The 22,968-nt window shown below is 32.9% G+C and overlaps 2 protein-coding genes across 2 annotated transcripts; one reads left to right on the top strand and one right to left on the bottom strand.

Annotated features, from left to right (window-relative positions):
- The first annotated feature begins 5,349 nt into the window (after positions 1-5,349).
- LOC118073789 (3-hydroxyacyl-CoA dehydrogenase type-2-like) lies at positions 5,350-7,048 on the top strand. The gene is made up of 4 exons (XM_035094497.1): positions 5,350-5,459; positions 5,768-5,929; positions 6,008-6,434; positions 6,494-7,048. The coding sequence occupies exons 1-4, from the start codon at positions 5,442-5,444 to the stop codon at positions 6,661-6,663; spliced, it is 777 nt and encodes a 258-aa protein (XP_034950388.1). The 5' UTR covers positions 5,350-5,441; the 3' UTR covers positions 6,664-7,048.
- A 155-nt stretch (positions 7,049-7,203) lies between these two features.
- LOC118073793 (wiskott-Aldrich syndrome protein homolog 1-like) lies at positions 7,204-8,579 on the bottom strand. Its single transcript, XM_035094499.1, has 2 exons — positions 8,444-8,579; positions 7,204-8,330 (listed from the first exon to the last, which is right to left on the bottom strand). The coding sequence occupies exons 1-2, from the start codon at positions 8,513-8,515 to the stop codon at positions 7,236-7,238; spliced, it is 1,167 nt and encodes a 388-aa protein (XP_034950390.1). The 5' UTR covers positions 8,516-8,579; the 3' UTR covers positions 7,204-7,235.
- Positions 8,580-22,968: the final 14,389 nt, after the last annotated feature.

The following is a 22,968-nucleotide window of genomic DNA, read 5'->3' as shown; positions in this document are numbered from 1 at the left end:
AAAAAATGGCAAGTGGTACCCCTTTTCATTTTTTTCGGCCAAAAAATAAAAGTACTTCGATTTTGATGATCGAGGGCTCATTCTCTTCGTCTTGATGCGTAGAAATGCGGAATCGAGGCTCAGCCCAAGAAAATTCACTTTAACACACTTAAAAAGGGGTAAAACTGGATACAAATTACGAATCATCATCCCCTTCACTTTAAACCCTCATAACTCATGAACGGACAGTCCAATCATCGTTTTTAGGGACGTTTTAGAAACTTTAGAATCTAAGCTACAGATATATATCCATGAAAAACGTGTAAAAAATTTCTATCACCGTTAAAATCGCTAAAATATAAAAAAAAGTCACATTTTTTTAGGAGTTTGCCAAATGTTTTGGCAATTTTGAGGGTAAAGGAATTATTTTAAACATTTTTTATGGATATGAATGTTTAGCTAAGATTCTGAACTTTTTAAATACCTCCTCAAAATCATTATTCGAAGCTTTGTACGAAAGTTATGGAGGTAAGAAGTCAGAAGATGGATGATTTTTTACCCTTACTCTGAATTTGCACCGGCCAAAAAATAAAAGTACTTCGATTTTGATGATCGAGGGCTCATTCTCTTCGTCTTGATGCGTAAAAATGCGGAATTAGGGCACAGCTAAAAAATATTCACGTTAACACCCTTAAAAACCGGTAAAACTAGATACACATTAAAAATCATCATCCCCCTAACTTTAAATCACCGTAACTCTGGAACAAACGGTCTAAAAATCTTTTTTAGAAGTGTTTTAAAAACCTCAAGCTATCAGCTATAAGATAAAATTCACTGATTGATTTGAAAAAATTAGTTCCACCTTTAAAATCGTCGAAATACTCAGCAACTTCTTTAAAAATGCGACATTCTTTATATTTTGGTTACTTCAAGGATGAAATCAATTTTTTTTATCCAATATGTAAATCTTATCTTTTAGCTTACATTCTGAGGTTTTTAAAACACCCCTATGAAGCCAACATCAGACTACCCCTTCCCCACTTAAAATTTTAAAGAATCCTCAACCTTGATTGAGGCGTCAAGTCTTCCCCATCCCTTTATATTATCTCGAGCACATGTGCAGTTAGCGAAGCCGTGATTGGATAGCATATGTTCTTTTTACATTCTTCTTCATTCCCACATCATTCCTCACGTCTATTGAACGGTTAAAAAGGATTCATTTGATATTTTTAAAAGAAATATATTTTTTAGATTAAGTATTTAAATCTCAATCACTATCAAGTCATAATTCAGTCATTATCCGAGCTCTTGAACCAAAAATTGATACCTTACCAGTAGTTAATTGATCGACATGCAAGTAAATATCATTAACTCGAGAGAATTACAATCCCTTTGAAGAATAGTTACAGAGTGCAAGAGGAGAACTTGATCCCAGACTCCCTAGAGCATTAAAAGTATGACTTTGTCGTTGCCGATCATATCATGCATGTCTCTAATTTAAATTGCATCTGTTGCTTTATTCAAAAATTATATTATCTGACATCAAAACCTAGCATGCAATTAGATAAGAGAGTTAAATAAACATTGGGAAAATTAATGAGAAAGAAAATTACAAAGGTTTGGACTTTATTGTATTTTTAAAAGACTGTAGTGTAGTCAAAAATAGACGAATTTCGATCAATCATATCTCATTTTAAAGAGTAAGAACCGAACTTTAATTTCCAATACTTGGTTTTTATGTAAAAAAAATTTTTTGAGCTTTAAAAATATTTTAAAGTTGATTTAAAACAACAAAAGCTCACAAGCTGTCTTATTTTTGGTTTCAACATTTTTTTTTTTACAATAATAGAGATAACTATGAATTTTTTTAATGATGGATTTCAAAACTAGAGCTTGCAAGCTTCAAAATGCACTAAGATTGAACAAGATTCGATAATTTTCCAATAAACTACAATCATTTAGATAATAAGTAAAAAGCTCATTAGCTTTTCGTCATGTCCCAGGCAGTCTAAAAATATTTTCCAGCCCCACAAAAATTTTTTTTTATAAAAACTAAGAAAATGCATTTGAAGTTTAATATTTTCTCTTCAAAATGAGCTCTGACTGATGAAGATTCGATGATTTTTCGCCCAGCTTTAGCTGTTCAAAGATCAACTAAACTTTCCAAGTAGTACAAGTCAACGAGATAATTATTTAAAACTAATTAACAATTAATTTTCTCAACCAAAAAAGTAATTGTTTCTTTAATTCTACTTTCAAAGGGTCATCTCCAAGGTATTGAAGCAAAGCAGTATCTTCTAAAAGAAAAAAAAGAGTCATTAGAAACGAAATTTGCATAATTTTCCATTCAATTCTTTCTAACCACACGACCTTTTTTAATTCCAATTAAACCATTTTAATAGGGAACTCTTTTCCAAACCACAAAATTCACTTCTCCATCGACATCACTGACCCTTTTACAAAGCGACATAAAGTTAGCTGTGAACAGGGGGCTCGTTAGAAAAACGTAGCTGCGAGACAATGACAACGAAAACTGAGAAGCCGAGTAGAAGCTCTATAGATAACACAGGAAGAATAGTTGAGTGCGTTGGTAGTAACGTTGGTCTCTAGAGGTGACAGTCCGTAGCAAACCGAACCCAGATGTGGTTGCTGGCTTGTTAGATCCAGTTTGGTGCTAGCACGCATGATAAGGGGTCCAAGGGGGAAGTTGCCCAGAGGCTACTAGAGGACCGAGGGACACTGAAGAGAGGGTGCTACTCTTCAGTCGACCGCAATCGGGTATGCAATTTACGTGGCGTCCGACCTCTGCGACTCTATATTTCACCAAAGGGACGCTTTCTCTTCTCTTTTCACACTCGCTTGTCTTTTTAGTATATTTCTGCTTCCTCAGCTGTAAAATAAACTCGTTTGTTTGATATTTTAGCTTTACATCGCTGCATTGCAAGGAGAAATTAAAAATGAAATTATTATTCCGGTATTATTTGTTGACAGTCTCTTTTTTTTAATCAAAAAAGCTCTCAAAAACTTGTCTAAGAATACTCTCATGTCTTCATCGCATTTGATAAAAATGAAGCAAAAAAAATTTTTTCCAAAAAAGCTCGGTTTACGTCTCCTATGATCGTGCTTGACACTAAAAAGATTTTTTGAAAGCTTTTTTGATGATAAAAAATTCTTTCAAAATTTTAGGATGAAAAATAATGATTTTTTGATGCTGAAAAGCTCAAGAACAAAATTTGAAAGCTCTCAAAAACTTGTCTAAGAATACTCTCATGTCTTCATCGCATTTGATAAAAATGAAGCAAAAAAAATTTTTTCCAAAAAAGCTCGGTTTACGTCTCCTATGATCGTGCTTGACACTAAAAAGATTTTTTGAAAGCTTTTTTGATGATAAAAAATTCTTTCAAAATTTTAGGATGAAAAATAATGATTTTTTGATGCTGAAAAGCTCAAGAACAAAATTTTAAAGCTCTCAAAAAGTCGTTTAAAAAAACTCTGATACCTTTATGACATTTAAATGAATTTTAAAAAATTTTTGAATCATAAAAGCTCAGTTTACACACGTTGATACATAACGTTATTAAACTTTATACGGAAAAAAAAATTTCAGAGCTTTTTTTTTAAAAAAAAACATTTTTTAAAAGCTCTTGAATGAAAAACAATTTTTATTAAGTGTTAAAAAGTGATAAAACTATGTAGAGCTTCCAAAATCATCTAAAAATGCTTTCTTATCTTCACAGTGCTTTCCAAAAATTAGTAAAATTTTTTAACCCCAAAAAAGCTCAGCTTACATTCACTCACATTATACCTATTACTAAGAGATGTGTCGAAAGCTTTTTCTATAACTAAAAGAATTTTTAAAGCTCTCAGGAAATTGTTCAAAAAATATTCTTATCCCTCTATTACATCTAAAATAAATTTTGAAAATTTTTTTTTAGCTCAAAAAAGCTCAATTTACAATAATGCCTGATAATCACAGAAATTTCCAGGAAGCTTTGTTTGGAAATCATTTTTAAAAGCTCATGGATGAAAAATTAATAATTCCTGAATATTAGAAAGCTCAAAAAAATTGTAAGCTTGTAAAAAATTATTTAAAACCATTTTCTAGTTTCCCCATCACTAAATAAATCATAGAAAAAAAAAATTTTTTCTCCAAAAAAAGCTCCGTTTATTTATTCACCAGTCATATCTGATGACAAACAACATTTTTCGAAAGCTTTATCACTGAAAAAAATTATTCTAAAGCTCTCAAATGAGAAATAATGATTACTAAAGACCGAAAAAGCTCGAAAAAAAGAAATTCCTCTAGGAAATAATTTTCTTTTCTCAATCGTAGAGCTTATTGTGTGTATTCCATATAATGTCAACTGATTCCCAATGAATAACATTCATCAAAAATAATTAATAATAAAAAAAATTCCCCATCTGAGAAAGCTTTTGTATTTTATAACGCTTACATGTCAAAACCAGTTGAAACAGCTTTTTCTACTCGGAAATTGTAGTTGACTCCTTTCGAGTGGAAAACTCGTGCCGTTTCTACAATGAAAAGGAAGTAAAATGTGAGACAGGTGTGTCTTTTAAGTCCAATCTCTTTTACAATGCCTGCAAGTTCATTGTTACGTTCACTTGCTATTGAGGCAGTTGATTTTGTACGTTAAGGGTTGTGTCACCTTATTATTTGATGGTGATGACAAGTGTCTCATCTCCAACACTTCATTATTGTGTATTCTCTTATTTTACTTTTTTATATCATCAAATTGCTAACTCATTTATTTTTACAACTCTCAGTTTCAACTGTCACTACAAAAATCATTGTATCAAGTTCCAGTTGGTAGCACAATAATTAGTTTTTCTTTTTTTTTTTTAGCATCAACTTGATAGTCATTTAAATAGAGGGGACATGTAAAATGTTCTCTAGGGGTTACAATCCAACACGTTCGACAAGATCTAATGCAAATTCCAGGACGAGTTCTATGTCCAGGTAATGTGTATGTTAATCGGTAGCCTCTACGTTGGGTCAGACGTCAACATAATTCCCTCAATTTACAAGCATTATAGGTAGCAACGTCACAGTTAATCGCATAAAATTAGATTATTCAGACGTGTAGACGTGCGTGTCGTGTAAGTGAATGATGGTATCTGTCTAGTTGTTTGCTTCTCATCATTTCATAAAACAAATTACTTCTAGAAATGTTGGAATATTTTCAATTAAAATGCTAGAAGATTCATCAACAATTCTTGATGATTTTTCGTCTGACTGGTCTAGGTTAGTTGGATTGATAATTAACAATAAATGTCATCTCTCTATTCGTGCTATGAATGAAACCTTTTATGTGCAATCAAGGCTATCGATTATCTAGTCTTGCGCAATACACGCAAGTCTACCTACACTTTTGCTCTTGTGCTCCATTATTTCATTCCTGGTTTTGTCTGACATATAAGTATCTTTTGAATATTTATTACTAATGGATTGCAATAATCAGGTAATCAATATTTTATCCTTAGGATATTTTTTAATCATTAAATATATCTTGCTCTTCATCAATGACATCATTTGGAGATCTTGCTAACTGTTTTGATTCATTTTTGTAGGGAAATAATTTTTTTTCGATCAAACTAATAATTGCATCATGTAGAGCGGGAAATTTCCGATCTTTAACTTACCCACACCATCAATTTTTGATCACTAGAAGCAGAGAAAAAAAATAAAACCAGTTTTATTGGATTTTTGATTAAAAACATTATTTATTGGAATTTTAGTGTTTTAAATAAATAAAATGAGGGTTTTCAGGGATCTGTAGCCTTTGTAACAGGTGGAAGTTCAGGAATAGGCAAAGCAATCGTGGAAAAAATAGCCCAACAAGGAGGGAAAGCAATCATCATTGACATCAATGAAGTAGGTGAAGAGTTAGCATGCAATCTGGGAGGCAACGTAATTTTTATCAAAGCTGATGTAAGACTTATCATCCTACTCCAGCAAATGACTTAAAAGAGAATAATAAACCCGACATAATAAATAAATTTTCTAAAGGTTACATCAGAAGAAGATGTGACTCTAGCACTGGATGAAGCGAAACGACGATTTGGTGGGATAAATGTGGTGGTGAATTGTGCTGGCATTGTCGAATGGGGTGTCCCATATGACTTCGAAGCGAGCAAAGCATGTCCTCTAGAGATCTACAAGAGGGTGATGGACGTGAATGCCCTTGGGACATTCAACGTGTCACGTTTAGCAGCAGGCATGATGGCTACGAATGTGCCTGACGAGAATCAGCAACGCGGCGTTATTATCAACATCGCCAGTATTATGGCGACAGATCCGCGGGAAGATATGTGTGCTTACGCGATAAGCAAAGCAGCTGTTAAAGGAATGACACTACCTCTTGCTAGATGTTTTGCCACCAAAGGCATCAGAGTTGTCTGCTTGTGTCCAGGGTTCACTGCTACTCCAATGCTAGGTAGGTTCTCTCTAAATTCATCCAATCCTAGCTAATAATAATTCTTGATTCTCTGCTAGCTGGATATCCTCAAGAAGCTATTGACCAGTTGATGAATAGTGTCAATTTATCACCAAAGAGGTTGGCGAAGCCTGAAGAAATAGCACACATGGTCCAATGTATCATTGAAAACCCCTACATCAATGCTGAAACAATTAATATCAGTGGTGGTTATCATTATTCCAAGTGAAGACAATTTTTAGTTTTTAATTAAAGCTATTAGAGTCTGGATGAAAATGATTGGAAACATTGGTATCATCATGCTTGTCTACATCACAGCTGAGAAAAGTTGATAGTGCACGTACCTTGAGGCGTTGACTAGCCTTGCAGAGAGCCACTTTCACCCGGACGAAAATTTATGTATGGAAATGTAGGGATGAGACATCACGTGGAATATTACACACGACAGCTGGAGGCTCTTCCACGTCGACACTTTCAACGAAAATGTATTTTACTACTGAAATATAGCACTATCATAGCAATACAAAAATGTCACGATGTTTTTTGCTTATTTTGCTCTTCTATTTCTAAATTCTCAGCTATTCTTATCATTTTCTTCTCCAATCTCACCTCTAAACCAATCACATAAATTCACTAAGATAGAAAGAGTTCTAAATAAATAAATAAAGCTGATGATTATTATCTCATGTTAATTTATTCAAGTTCCTTAAAATAATTCCATATAATTAATTAGCAAGTTTGATATAATTTAAAGTGGTTTGTTCTTTGGTAATTAATCTGCTTCCCAGGTGCTAATAATTTCTAATTTCCGAAGATAACATTGCGAGCTGATGCAGCGACTTCACCTGCCAACCTGATGCCTTCCTGGACCACACGAACGCCAACGACAATCATGGGACAATTGAGTGCGACATCTAGGTAAGCATTTAGGACAGTGTTAACAATAGTGCGTATGGCACCAGTAGGATCCTGACTGTCAAAAGCTTGTTGAATAGCTGTTTGGAGTCCATCGACAAGATTCCCAGTGATCCCAAGAGCATTTTCTACACGTCTTCTAGCTTCATCTAAAGCATCATTTACCAAATTTGATGTGGAATCTGATAGAGCTCTTGGTTCTCTGATTGGTGGCACTTGAACATTGGAACCTTCACGGTTTGGTAGTTGAGGAACCAACTGATCAGCGTCGGGAATAGCAGGGAACCCTGGGATAAAAGGAGCTGAAGCTCTTGGGAAACGAGTTGAGTTCGATTGTGTAGAGGAATTTGATGGACTAAGTTGTTCAGGGACTGATGAGTTTGATGAGCTAGGTTGCTGAGGAACTGATGAGTTTGATGGGCTAGGTTGTTGAGGAACTGATGAGTTTGATGGGCTAGGTTGTTGAGGAACTGATGAGTTTGATGGGCTAGGTTGTTGAGGGATTGATGAATTAGATGGATTAGGTTGTTGAGGAATGGATGAGTTTGATGAAGTAGTATTATTGGGTCTTGGTGGACGACTATCAGGTCCAACTGGAGGAGGAGGAGGAGGTCGTTGACCTGGTCCTACTGGAGGTGGACGATTACCAGGTCCAACTGGAGGAGGAGGGCGGCTGCCAGGTCCAAATGGAGGTGGTGGAGGTGGACGAGCTCCTGGAAATCCTGGACGATTACCACCAAATCCAAATGAAGGTCGTCTTGGTGGACGATTTATGCTTGGAAAAAAAGATGGAACTCTTTCTTCGCTGCTTTCTTCACTAGAACTACGACTAAAGCCTCTAATAGCGTCTTGAAATCCTTTAATAAAGTCCCTTATAAAATTATTTTGATCTTCAACATCACGAGGGAATATTCTCACTCCATTAATTGGTTCATTCACTCCTGGAATAGCTGGAAGTGCATTGCCAATGCCTTGGGCAACCTAAAGATAAGAGTTATTTATTTTAAAAAATTGATTTATTCTAAAAAAATTCATCGTGATGATAAAAAAGGAATAAAGACCTTTTTTTATGTAACATAAAATAACTCTCTCACCTGTTCAGAAATAGATGCACCGAGAGCAACTGTCACAATCGACAGAAAACACAAAAGTGTACTACGTTGCATGGTAATGCTGCTCACAACTCAGTAAGATCAAATTGCACACTTCCTATCCGGTGTCAGGGACTGCATTTATACTGATACTCATCAATAGTTGTCTATTTACTTCCGCATGACATTGAAAAATGTGAGACATCTGTGTCACCAGTTGCAAGATAGATCAATGAATACTTTTATTTCCATTATATCCACAAATTCTTCAATCCTTCAACAATAACATGACTATTGATCAGCAATTAATAATAAACACAAGTGTTAATTCATCAGCATGACATCTGATCAATTGACATACATCATTGTCATCATCAAATGACATTTGCTAGCTGAAATAACTTAATAGCAAGATGAGTAACATTTATTCATTTTTATGACTGATTTGAATAGCACAAGAGTGTCCCAGTGTGAATTTTATTCATTGTATTCAAGAAATAACAAAAGCAATTGAGGAAGCCAAATTTAACTTTAGTTTCTCGCTTTGAAAATTTGAATTGATAATCAATGCTAAATTCCATCGTTTATCCAGCTCTTGGCAACTTGAAAAAGTCTACTTTTCTGTAAATGGCCCTCAAGTGACATTGTCGAGTCTTCGACGTACTAAGCAAAGCCGATGATCCATCCTTGTGATTACGTAGCCGTCTTTTCAGTTGGAAACTTTTCTAACATACTAAATCCATGGCTGCAAACCACAGAAAAATGCAAGTGAACGTTGAAAGAAGGTTGGAAAAGAAGAAAACATGTGGAAGCTGCTTTGGCAATAGTTGGGATGATATTAAACGAGGGATTTTGGAGGGAAACTTTTGCCAACTATAAGAATCCATGCGTAAGAGAATTTCTAAGGTTGGTACGTTGTCGTTAGTGCTATATGTCTGCGTTTCATCGTCAGTGGATTTGCCTGAGGATTTCATGATAGGCAAACTCCTCCTCCTATCGACTCGTTAACTCTCAACTATTCCTTAGATCTTCAGCTTTGCAAGTTTATTCACTTTCTCTTTCTATCCTCGCTGTGTTTCTCACGTTATTGGAAGCAAAATGAAGGTAGTAACTATGCCATTGAAGTTTATCCAATTAATATTAATCTCGTTGTGTCGATTATAGATTCATTGTATGGTTCTGGATTGCAAATTTCGTTTCTAATGACTCTTTTTTTTCTTTTAGAAGATACTGCTTTGTTTCAATACCTTGGAGATGACCCTTTGAAAGTAGAATTAAAGAAACAATTACTTTTTTGGTTGAGAAAATTAATTGTTAATTAGTTTTAAATAATTATCTCGTTGACTTGTACTACTTGGAAAGTTTAGTTGATCTTTGAACAGCTAAAGCTGGGCGAAAAATCATCGAATCTTCATCAGTCAGAGCTCATTTTGAAGAGAAAATATTAAACTTCAACTGCATTTTCTTAGTTTTTATAGAAAAATTTTTTTGGTGCTGGAAAATATTTTTAAACTGCCTGGGATACGACGAAAAGCTAATGAACTTTTTACTTATTATCTAAATGATTGTAGTTTATCGGAAAATTATCGAATCTTGTTCAATCTTAGTGCATTTTGAAGCTTGCAAGCTCTAGTTTTGAAATCCATCATTAAAAAAATTCATAGTTATCTCTATTATTGTAAAAAAAAAAAATGTTGAAACCAAAAATAAGACAGCTTGTGAGCTTTTGTTGTTTTAAATCAACTTTAAAATATTTTTAAAGCTCAAAAAATTTTTTTTACATAAAAACCAAGTATTGGAAATTAAAGTTCGTTTCTTTCTCTTAAAAATGAGCTATGTTTGATGAAGATTCGATCATTATTTACAGAAATGTAGTCATTTAATCATAAATTATTGAAAAAAAGCTCTAAAAATCCAAGCATGATTTTAAATCAGTATAATTACATGGAGGTTGGATACGATCTATCGATCTTGCTTATCCTTGTCTGGTAGCAAGCAGTGGCCGCGTAATGGGATAGCCTTAACCACAATACACCCTTCATCGAAGTGGAAGAGAAACAAGGGAACGGCATTACCCATATAACGCAACAGGATTCCAATCAAACCAAGAAGCGTAGTGCTTCCCTTCAGTGTTTCAAGCTTTGCTCGGGACATAAATTGAAGTGATCAACGATCTACACAAACGTCTATATATGATTTCTCGCATACGATGCTCCAGTAAACATGACGTAACTCTCTGGCAAATCAAGGATCTAGAGCGAAAATGTATCAGAGAGTAAGTAAATAGTATTAGTGAATCCTTTGAACGATTCTCCAGCATCGTCGAGTATTCTCCGGAGTCAAGGTGTCGCTGGAGAATTAAACCATGTGATACGGTGATGAGATCATTGAAATAGCCTTCTACACAGGTACTCTTGTGGTTCTCCATCTCTCTATTTTGCTCAATGTCTTCATGTACACACGCGCCGATTACAAGCCAACTGGATAGAGGTCGTATTTCGAGTTTACGAGGCAATTGCCTGATCGTTACCACGTCTAGGCCAACACTCGTCTCCAGAGGTTACAACTATCCTGGACTTTGACGACCAAAGGACATGATTGTGGCTTCTGACAACCAAGCGTTTGGCTTGCTTTACTATGCTGCTCTAGTTTAATGATCTGCTCGAGGACAAGGATTACTGAGTAGTGCTTGGATATTGAGCTTGCTACTTGGTAATAAGGTATACTTCATGTTCACCACCTTCTCAACATCTCCAAACAAAATATCAATAACATTTCCCTAGGTCCCTAGATTGGTTCCAAGAGAATAGCACTGGAGATGTTGATGGCATTGATGAGTAAATATTTTTTAGAAGCTTCCTATTGTTGTTAAAATGAGCAGTGATATTTTACCATGCTTGTAAATAATGATCATGAACAGAACCAATATTTCTGTGGTTTTATTTTTTCAAGAGACATTTGTGACAAAAAATTGGTGGAATAGCTAGAGAGCATTACACCAGTGACGAAGCATTTGTCGTTGGTAACGAAGCAAATTAGTCAGACTGACGGAAGCTGTAATTCCCTAGGCAAATGACGTCGATCGTGCAACGAACACACATTGTGAGACTATCATTCAGGCTTGACCACTTGATCTGTATTATTATTCTTTTTGTTCTCTCACTCATTCTTGGTGGAAAAAAAGCTCCTAATTTACTTCACTACACTTCTTTTGTTACTGACAATCCAAGCTCACACCACTAAATTACAGGAAAAAAAATATTAACCATTTCCATATTCATCAGCAGCATCAAAGTCCACCTACATGATTCTTAATTCTTTATTTTCGATCATTTTTTTCCAGCATTCTGGTGATCCAAATTTAGAAGTATTATAGTGTTTAAAATCGGAAATTTCCTTCTCTATAACATGGGCATATTGTCATATTTTTATCTTCAATAGTTTCCTTGTGGCGATTGAATAAATAAAGGTATTAAGTTGAAGATGCTAGATGTTGATCAAGTTCTGTATAAGTTTGTTAAATAATTTAACGCTGCTAGATAATAAGAAATAGTTTATTTAAATTTTCTTATCACATCATTTCATTAAATAACATGGAAGACAGTTTTTCCAGCCAGTATCTCGTGCATGTATGACACAAATTAATTTTCCGTAATTTACATGACACGCACGGAAATTGCGTGTCTGTTCAATCTCAGGGTCTTTGTTTAAGCTCCATGAGCTCTGGCGTTTACTATAAACGCGTCAACTATCTCAGGGTTGAAATAACGGATGTAAGTATGATAGTAAGGTGTTGAGAGCTCGATGTAATTTAAGATTAATTTCACAACAAAGAGAATAATACAAGCAATAAACCTTAACAAAAGATAAATAAAACAATGAAAATTTAAACAATTTAAATAGAATTGTTGATTCCATTGAGAAACAGTTGTCGAACAATTCCTAAATCCTAAATTGATATGCTGGAAATCGATTTAGAAGTTGGTGATATCATTTGAACGGGTTTATTCAGTATCGTTCAAAACCCTCTAGAGAATTGGAAGCTTTTGAAGGGCTTGTCTCCCCAGATGTATTCCCCATTGAATACTTGCCTCGAGGACAGTTAGAATAGCCAGTCTTTTGTACCATACAATAGCCAGCTTACAATTCTTCGATATTTTTCGTCAACAAGGAACATGCGTTCATCTTGTTATAAAGTCTGTTTGATCAGCAAACATCATTCACCTGTACCTCATGTGTTCTATTGATGTATATTTGTTATTATGATGCCAAACAGTATGTGACATTGGTACATCAGTATTTAGATTACCATTAATTGATCACAATTTTCAAAACATTCATCATTGAAACATCTTTAAACCAAGACTGTAAAGTCATTGTTGGAGATGATCTCCAACAGAAGCTATCAAACTTTTTATTCTCAACTTGTTGGATTGGTTTCAAATTAAGCATTTTTTTTTTACTAACTGTTTTTCCACCTTGATCTGAGTCTGTATTAATACCTTCCCAAGGGATTATTATTATTAATTAGCTGGAAATAATTTTTTAAATCCAATTATTGGATGAAAAAGGTCTTCCAGCTTTCCCTCTTGGTGCTAATTCATTCCCTCTCATAAACTAAGGGAATTTTTAATAAAAAATTTTTGGATATATCTCACCTAATTCTAATCAGTGATAAATTCTAGAATCCCAAGTCAACCCTTCAAGATATGAAAATACGATATTTTCAAACTTTAATCTGAATATTCTCACTAAATTACCAATCCCCTCGTAAATTATAAAATTGCCATCTTCACAGTAATACCCAAAGACACTTGACATTGTGATATGAATAAAAAGAAAAAGCTCGATAATGAAACAGGAAAGAGTTTACCACCTTGAGGGGGTTTGGATAGAATTTTTTGATAGTAATAAATCAATTTTATTCGTAGAAATGAATAATGATAATGACGTAAAAGTGATGAGATATGTTTTTTTAACCCTCACGTAAAGGAATGAAGAATTAATTCACGAGGGTTGCTGTAATGGATATCAGCAGCTACGTAGAGTAGAGAGAATGACGCATCTTTTGAAATATATGTGCAACTACAACCAGTTTCAATTCATAAGAGAACATCTAGCTCATTGTTTTTCCCTTGGAAACTTTATTACTTTGTTCTTTTATTGTTTCGTCTTGTGATAAATTTCAGATAAAAACTCGACAATATTTTTACTGGATCTTCTTATTATCTGCAAAGTATTGTTCTTTATTTAATTTCAATTTTATCAACAAATATTTCTGTAGCTATTTTAAATTTTGGAAATATAAGAAACAATCAAATTGAAACGAATTAAGTATTTTTTATGACAACTAATCTCAACATGATATCAATTATATTGAACATTTAATCAATTATTATTGTATTGTAAAATATATGTGTGTCCATTTAAGCAGGGTCCACAATAAAACATCAAACATAACGTTTTAGGAATAACGAATAAACTCTACCCGAGTCAAAAAATTGGGACTCATTTTGTCTTCAATTAGTCTTTAATCGAATTTCACTATATATATTTGAGACTATAGGACTAAAAAGTCTTATTTTATCCGCGGTTTTCCATTATTAAGACAATTTGAGACTTTTGAGAAGTTTAGATTTTTTTTAAATCTCACTTTGTCCTCAAAAAAGTCTCATTTTGTTGTTATTGAGGAAAAAAATAAAACATTAAGTACTAAAAATGCCTATTATGCAGCAATAATTATAAAATATTTTATAATTTTCTTCCTATTAGCGCTGATAAATTACTCTAAAAAAAAATACTTCGTAAAAAGATAAGCTCGTGGATATCATCCACGCCAACTCCAGTTCTTTCATATTTAAGTTAATCTAATTGTTTATAAACACAAATTATATAACGTTTGATACTTTGTACAATTGATCCTACTTTTGTTTTCTCTCGTAATAATATTGTATAACTCTCTGTATTCCTTCTGGTTTCTATGCACAGGTGTAACCCACCTTTATTGAATCTACTTCCAAAAGTTAATAAATAAATAAATAAATAAATAAATAAATAGATCCTTATAGCTGTAATGGTCTGATTAAAAATATTTAACTAAGAAAATACTCAATCATTATTCATTTATTATAATTTTATTCTTTGGTTATTATTTAACTCATATCTTATTTTCACAAATTATAAATTTAATCGTTGAATCATCACTAAATTTAATCAAATAATAATATTATTGCCCTTATTTTTTCAACTGTTTTTTACATTATCGGTAACTGTCCCGAGTCAAAAAAGTGAGACTCGTTTTATCTTGAAGTAAACTATGTAGACTGAATTTGGTCTGAATTAAACATTCTTTTATTCTAAATGTCTCAATTAGTCTTCATAATCCTATTTACATCGAATCTTCACTAGTCTTATTTTGTCCTAAATATTTTCAATCATATTAAATTGATTTTATTCTCAATGTTTTCGATCGTACTATCTTCATTTTGTATTCATTTAACATGTCTTTACCTCAAATGTTTTATTTAGTTCTCATAAGCCTTTATTAACCAAATCCCACTTAGTCTCAGATAGGCCTCAATGTTTCTTGTCACACCAGCCTTTTTTTAAACTCATTTTGCTTACTCAATAAAGTCCCAATAACGTTTCATGTTTCTCATCCTGTCCTCATTTAATGGACCAAACAATTTTCAAACAGAACTTATTTTTTCCTCAATAACAACAAAATGAGACTTTTTTGAGGACAAAGTGAGATTTAAAAAAAATCTAAACTTCTCAAAAGTCTCAAATTGTCTTAATAATCGAAAACCGCGGATAAAATAAGACTGTAGTCCTTTAGTCTCAAATATATATTGAAATTCGATTAAAGACTAATTGAAGACAAAATGAATCCCAATTTTTTGACTCGGGGTATTTTATTCTACATATTGGAGATATGATACACACTATTTTTTATGTAAAAATAATAATTATTTATTACGTTCATTTAAAAACCCTTGTTTTTCTTATATCTCATATTTTTACAAATCATTCAAGTTCCTTAACAATATTCTCAACATTATAAAATGTATCTAAATATTCATTACAAACTTCGAAATTAAAACTATGATCCTGTTCAATGTAATATCCATGACCGACCAACTCTAAGTCAATAGTTTCGTTTGCAAAAGCACGTAACTGATCCCAAGAAATGGATTTGTCAATGTTTTTCAATTTAATACTCCACATTCCGTAGGGACTTAAAAAAGGATGACTGCGACGAATTTTACTGTACACCATATTAGAATTGATCCAATTTTTTGACTCATCTTGATCGAGAGTGTACGAAATAGTTATATCGTCATCGAATGATATGTAATAGTATCGTTCACCACAACGATAATAATTATTGCCAACCATAGTCATGGTCAACGCAAAATTTTTGAGAATATCAGTAAAGTTACTTTGAAGTGTTCCATTTTGTAGTTTGAAATTGATTCCAACATCACTATATTTAACTGAATTACAATAAAGTCCTTTAGATATATCTGCTTTGATGATAATCTCCGAGCCGTTGAGCAATTGTTGGATTTCATTCTTGATGATTTCATGTCTCCATACATAGAATGGTGAAGAACCAGTAGTATTACTGTTGAACACACTGTTTTCATGAATAAATTTGCTATATTTGTCAATTGTCGCTTCATTCTCATCGATGTGATTCTTCATGTCTCTAATTCTATCTATAATGTTTCTCCTCAGTGTTTCTGTTTCATTAAGCTGCAGACCCACAGGTAGTTGGAATCTCCTCAATACATGAGCGGCAAACGGGAAGTAATGTTGTTTGAATGCATGCAGAGCAATTTCGTATTTTTCAGTTAATATATTCGAATGTATTATCAACTGTAAGTTAATCATTGCTGTATTTAATTCGAAATCAGTCACTGGTATGTTGTTCATAGTTGCAGATTCAATATGTGCTATGTACTCAGCCTGTCTAACACTGTCTGAGTAAGCATTAATGCGATCGTAAATGTCAATTAAGATTGAAAAACCTTCATCAATCTTCTCCATGAAACGTTCCAAATTATTCTGAAGTTCGAAAGACATTTTGTAGGTAAGTTTTTGTAATAGTGATTTCACATCTTTTAAAGTTGAACTAATAGTCCATTTAGATACATCCAATTTTACTTGTGACGATCCATTCACTGATGAACTTCGTAGTGCATTCATCATGAGTTCGATTTGGCGAAGATCCGGTATTACTCTTTCGTACACTTGATCTTCCATTTGTTCCAAATTTTTTAGATGTTGACCATGTTGTTTAATCAGTTCATCAATATTTTTCATTTCTTCTTCATCGCTTCCCAATTCTTTCGAAACACGATACACAGTTTGAACGTTTTTTAAAAGTGATTTGGCTTTTTTCATAAGATCGAGGTTTTTTTTGGTCTCAACGTTTTTTTCCCCTGCTTGTTCAGTTGTATGTTCTGGTTTTGTTTCGTTTAATTGTTTTTTCTCTTTCTCAAGGACATCAATTTGTATGGTTGTAAATTTTAACAATTTTTCTTTAACCATCATTGCACTTTCCTGCATAATAGATGCTTCTTCAATTGTTCGTGGCACTGTATTTTTGATTTTGTTTATTTCGCTTTCTAAATTGTTTATTTCTTGAAAAGTTTCTATGTTAGTATTATTTTTTGTTAATGATTTTTCACTATATTCTTTTAATTGAACAAATACCTCGATAAATGTATCAGCTAATTGTCTGGGTTTGGCTCCAAAGACTCCAGCAATTTGAGACGGCAGTTCTGAAATGAGTTCAGTCGGTAAAACTCCACTTTTTTCTTCACCGGAAGTATTGTTAATGCGCATTCCTTTGGGTACCGATAACATATTTGTTACTACGGTACCTACTACAGTACCAACAGTCCCGACAAAACTGAGACATGCAACGGCAATTTTCAGAGGTCTAAGTATCGAATTCCACTGCATCATATCATAAATTTTCTCTCTTTCTTTTTCAAGTTTAGCTATTTTATTTATAGGCGCATTTTTGTTTTCCTGTATCTCCCGAATCAATGCCTGAATTTGATCGTTTGATTGTTTCCAAAGTTGGTCAATTTCAGGTTCAATTTTGTTTTTTATAAAATATTTCGCTTCTTGAATTTTCTTCGTCAAAGTATAATTGTATTCATTTCGATAGTTTTGTACAGTTTGTAAGTGCATAGTCTTTTGCAGTTCGCTTATGCTCGTTTCAATAGTATCTAAATACTTGGACAAATTAACAACAGTTTTGCCTTTTCTTTTCTTCTTTAGCACAAATACTTTAGTTAATGCAGCAGTGTATACGAAGCTGAGCACTTTTTTATTTTCTATGAGTTTTTCAGAATCAGCAAATTTTTCAATGCGAGTAAGTAATGAATTGTAGAATGAAGTGAAATCGATCTTATTTCTTAATTTAAGGTATTGATTCTCTAATTCTTCGAATTCTCGAACGAAAATGAGTGTGTTATATTCTGCTTTAATGTAGTTAGTATTATCGAGATCTTCAATGAAGCTTTTCAAATTTGATTCTCTGATATTTCGAATCAGATTCTCTCTCACATAGCTTTTGAAGGCATTTATTGCAAAGTACGGATTCATCATGGATAATTTTGTTGGGAATACTTGATCTTTTATACTGACTCCAGGCCTTCCATCCAACCGACCGCTAACTGTACGCCTCTCCAGAGGTGTTGGGTAGTTGTCGTATACTAAACTGTGTAAGAAACATACATTAAATTCACAATAAAAAAAAGATCTACTACGATTCTCTACTAGTATGAATATATGATCATAAAACTGATTTTACCATATAGTTAGAATCCCGAGTCAAAAAATTGGGACTCGTTTTATCTTGAAGTAAACTATGTAGACTGAATTTGGTCTGAATTAAACATTCTTTTATTCTAAATGTCTCAATTAGTCTTCATAATCCTATTTACATCGAATCTTCACTAGTCTCATTTTATCCTAAATATTTTCAATCATATTAAATTGATTTTATTCTCAATGTTTTCGATCGTACTATCTTCATTTTGTATTTATTTAACATGTCTTTACCTCAAATGTTTTATTTAGTTCTCATAAGCCTTCATTAACCAAATCCCACTTAGTCTCAGATAGGCCTCAATGTTTCTTGTCACACCAGCCTTTTTTTAAACTCATTTTGCTTACTCAATAAAGTCCCAATAACGTTTCATGTTTCTCATCCTGTCCTCATTTAATGGACCAAACAATTTTCAAACAGAACTCATTTTTTCCTCAATAACAACAAAATGAGACTTTTTTGAGGACAAAGTGAGATTTTAGGAAAATCTACACTTCTCAAAAGTCTCAAATTGTCTTAATAATGGAAAACCGCGGATAAAATAAGACTTTGTAGTCCTATAGTCTCAAATATATATTGAAATTCGATTAAAGACTAATTGAAGACAAAATGAGTCCCAATTTTTTGACTCGGGATTGAAATATCAATCTGTCTTATATACGTTTTTATTAAATAAATAAAAAAAATTTCTTACTTGGTGTATTCGAGTGAGCCGAAGATCGGAAAACTTCTTTCAACACAAAATGACACAGTTTCTCCTACCAATGCTTCTTTCCCACCACGTCCACCCGGTCCCGGCAATCCACGAGAACCTAGAATTCAGCGTTATTAATTCATTCAAGATAACTTCTAGATAATGCACATAGGGGAATTGACTGCCTTTTCGAGTACCTGTATTATTAAAAAGACGAATATTGACTGATTTTCCTAAGCCGTTGATCGAAATGGTACCAGGGTATCCACCAAATCCACCTGCACCACCATAACCTAGAATACAAAAAATTCTTGTATGCTAGTTAGTGTTTGTCAAGGTCTCTAGTGAAGAAAATAAGGTTTTTGACAAGCTGCTATTCTTAAAAAAATTTCAACATGCAATCATGTCAATCTAGCTTTTTAAATCAACACTTTTTAGCCTGATTAGAATTTTTAATAGAAGTATTCATCGATGCGAAAATATTTTCTTTTGTAAAATAGATATAACAGATGAAAAAATAATAGAATCTTTTTTTTCATTGCTTCATAAACAAACTAAGGTGATCTGTTCGAAGAGAAGCGGTTAATATTGTGTACAAGTTAAGTCTAAAACAGTCTTGCTGTAAGAAAAATCTGGATTAAAATTTAAAAAAATATCAGTGCTCTGCAGTGGTCTGGGTGCGACCCGAAAGGTCCACACGACCAACTTCCCAGTGAAAAAAATAAAAAAACAATTGGAATAGAACCCGTTTCCATTCTTTATAACAAATGGAATTGTTATAAACAAAATGAGTCTGTTTTTATTCATTTGATATGGTTAGTTACTTTATTTCAGTAAAAGAAAAGATTGTGCGTTAGAAGAATTCAAATATACCTCATAGATCCTTCTTTTCATTATTTATAACAAATTTCATTGTTATAAACGAAAAAAGTATGTTTTCATTTATGTCATACGGTTGGTAACATTTTTTTAGTAAAAGAAAAAATTATGCGTTAAAAGTACTCATATACATAGAATAGATCCCTATTTTTATTGTTTATAACAATTTAAAACTTATTATTTAAATATTACCATGATCAATAATCACTTGTTAGTAACAATGTTCAATTGTTACAGAAACAATTCCATATTATTGACAATTATTATTGACTGTTATAGCGTCTTTAATGCTGTTTTCTCAATCCTGACACGAGTTTAAAATTCTTTCATTGCTGATTTTGTTTTTGAAAATTTTTTTTTTCGATGAAATATTGTCATCATATATCCATACAAGTATTCCAATCATTTAATATTCATATTTCTGCAATGATCTTGAAATTTTGTCTAGAAAATGGTATAATTTATAAATTGTAAAATTCAGGCCGTTTTTCATTTTTGCTAGTTTTTTGGTTCTGCGAAAAAAATGGCTGAACCGATTTTGTTGAAAACCTAATCAGTTCTAATTTACATAATTACGTGTCGAATGCAATTGGTCCCACATCGATATCATTTTTTGTTCTCGAGATAATCGAGGCGAAAAATAATTCCGAACGCACATCCCGAGTCAAAAAATTGGGACTCATTTTGTCTTCAATTAGTCTTTAATCGAATTTCAATATATATTTGAGACTATAGGACTACAAAGTCTTATTTTATCCGCGGTTTTCCATTATTAAGACAAATTGAGACTTATGAGAATTTGAGATTTTTTTTAAATCTCACTTTGTCGTCAAAAAAGTCTCATTTTGTTGTTATTGAGGAAAAAATGAGTTCTGTTTGAAAATTGTTTGGTCCATTAAATGAGGACAGGATGAGATACATGAAACGTTATTGGGACTTTATTGAGTAAGCAAAATGAGTTTAAAAAAAGGCCGGTGTGACAAGAAACATTGAGGCCTATCTGAGACTAAGTGGGATTTGGTTAATAAAGGCTTATGAGAACTAAATAAAACATTTGAGGTAAAGACTTGTTAAATGAATACAAAATGAAGATAGTACGATCGAAAACATTGAGAATAAAATCAATTTAATATGATTGAAAATATTTAGGATAAAATGAGACTAGTGAAGATTCGATGTAAATAGGATTATGAAGACTAATTGAGACAGTTAGAATGAAAGAATGTTTAAATCAGACCAAAGTCAGTCTAAATAGTTTACTTCAAGATAAAACGAGTCCCAATTTTTTGACTCGGGATCCACTGGAAAACGATCGTATTCGACTCTGGGGACCTTAAAACATGGAGATATGTCAAAATTCGGGATTCGCAAAATCGCACCCATTGCTATAACTTCCCACTGGGAAGTTAAAAATTCATTTAGGAAAGTCTTTCTTAAAAATTCAACTGAGCAACAAAGTTCAAGAGTCTAAATTACTTTCAAATGACTTTGTTAATTAGATGTATGTAAAGAATTAATGGTAAGATCCCAAGAGATAGATATTTTATTGGGCATAAATATAAGAAATTTGATAAAGAACGCTTGCAACAGCTGTACCTCCTTCATTATTATTATATTTATTAACTTTAGCTGGTATTCTAGATAAGTATATCAAATTCATACGAACCTCCATCAGTCGGCAATACTTCCGGATTTGTTCCCCGAACGGTTACACAGTTTTCACCTTCAACCCAATCTGGATTTTTGTCTGACCATAATGTGGAGGAATATCCATATCTATCAAAGTAGTCTCGACACTGTGCTTTTGTTCGTACAATGTCGAAGAATGATCTTGGTAGTTTGTGACCATCGACTCCATCCACACCTAGAAGAGGAAAAAAAAAGGTAAACAGAAATTCATTCATTTAATTATCGGAGATCTTACCGTGTTGACCTCTTTGTCCTTGGCCTCCTTCACCACCATTTGCATGTATTTCCAAGTTATCGGAGTTGATGAATTGTTTACCGACACCAAAAAAATGTCCAGCAGGACCACCCGGAAGCCCTTGAGAACCATCTTCATCATTCTCCCTATCGTTTAATGCTTTTGTGTAAGTATTTCCTCGAGGTTCTCCTTTTTTTCCATCTAAAATAATCTTTGGTCTACCAATGACTTCCCATGTTGGTGCTACAATGAATACTTGAGCCTCTGCACCCGTTTTATCAATTGTGTAGTCAATGAAAACCTTGTTTAGTGCAAAAATTTGTATGTTTTTCGCTTGTGTCCAACAGTCAATTTTTACTACGTCACTTAATTTTACATTGTATCCTTTAGCAGTCAGTTGTCCTGATGTACATGTAAATGTAAGTGGACGTATAAAATTATTCAAAATACCTCTGATATGATTTAATTGGAGTTGATTAAGATTTAACATTTTGATTTTCTGATAAATTTCATCACTACCAATTTCTTTTACAATATTTCCTAATTCTGTGATATTCTGAACAGCCTTAGGTTTGAAACTCCAACATGATAACTTAATTTTTCTAATTCGATCATCATTTTTCAACTCCTGTGATTTAAATGTTGCTAAATTGTCTTGTAAACTATTCAAAAAATCATAAATATTTTTGAAACTTTCAATCGAATTTAGGATATTCTGCAACCCGTTCTGTAATAACATCATGTGTATATCTCCATTGTTATTTGACACAGTGTTGAAAAACTGTAATTTCTTAACGTCATCTGAAATATCGTTCAAATTAGTCTGCGATACAGAGATGCTTAAAGTATTAGATGCATCGAGAAATTCTTTGAAAAATTCTAGTGGTCCGTTGACATATTTTATTTTGGAAATGAGTTGGTATGCTTGCAAAAATTGATTGTGTAATATACCAATATCATTATGTTGTTTTTCTATCTGCAGACAGTGTGTGAGGGTTTCATTGGCCATCTTGTATAAGCGATTCATTAGAGAATTTCTAAATATATCATCTACTATTTGATCAACAAGGACTTTCAAGGATTTAGATAGTGCAATGCCGAAATCATTGACGTTTTTTACGATGAAGTGTAAATTGTCTGTTATCATATTCGCTATAGTATTAATTTCTTTTCGTGTCTCT

Source organism: Chelonus insularis, unplaced genomic scaffold (genome assembly GCF_013357705.1).
Source record: "Chelonus insularis isolate UGA/USDA-ARS -01 unplaced genomic scaffold, ASM1335770v1 scaffold_367_pilon, whole genome shotgun sequence".
Classification (NCBI taxonomy): Eukaryota; Metazoa; Arthropoda; class Insecta; order Hymenoptera; family Braconidae; genus Chelonus; species Chelonus insularis.
The sequence above is the reverse complement of the archived record's forward strand: the minus strand, read 5'-3'. Positions and strand labels throughout refer to the sequence as shown.

Excerpts from the sequence above, each read along its gene's own strand:
- LOC118073789 (XM_035094497.1), top strand. Across the intron at positions 5,930-6,007 it reads TAATTTTTATCAAAGCTGAT|GTTACATCAGAAGAAGATGT; the intron begins GTAAGACTTATC and ends AATTTTCTAAAG. Across the intron at positions 6,435-6,493 it reads CACTGCTACTCCAATGCTAG|CTGGATATCCTCAAGAAGCT; the intron begins GTAGGTTCTCTC and ends ATTCTCTGCTAG.
- LOC118073793 (XM_035094499.1), bottom strand. The coding sequence starts at position 8,515 with ATGCAACGTAGTACACTTTTGTGTTTTCTGTCGATTGTGACAGTTGCT. Across the intron at positions 8,331-8,443 it reads GTGCATCTATTTCTGAACAG|GTTGCCCAAGGCATTGGCAA; the intron begins GTGAGAGAGTTA and ends TCTTATCTTTAG.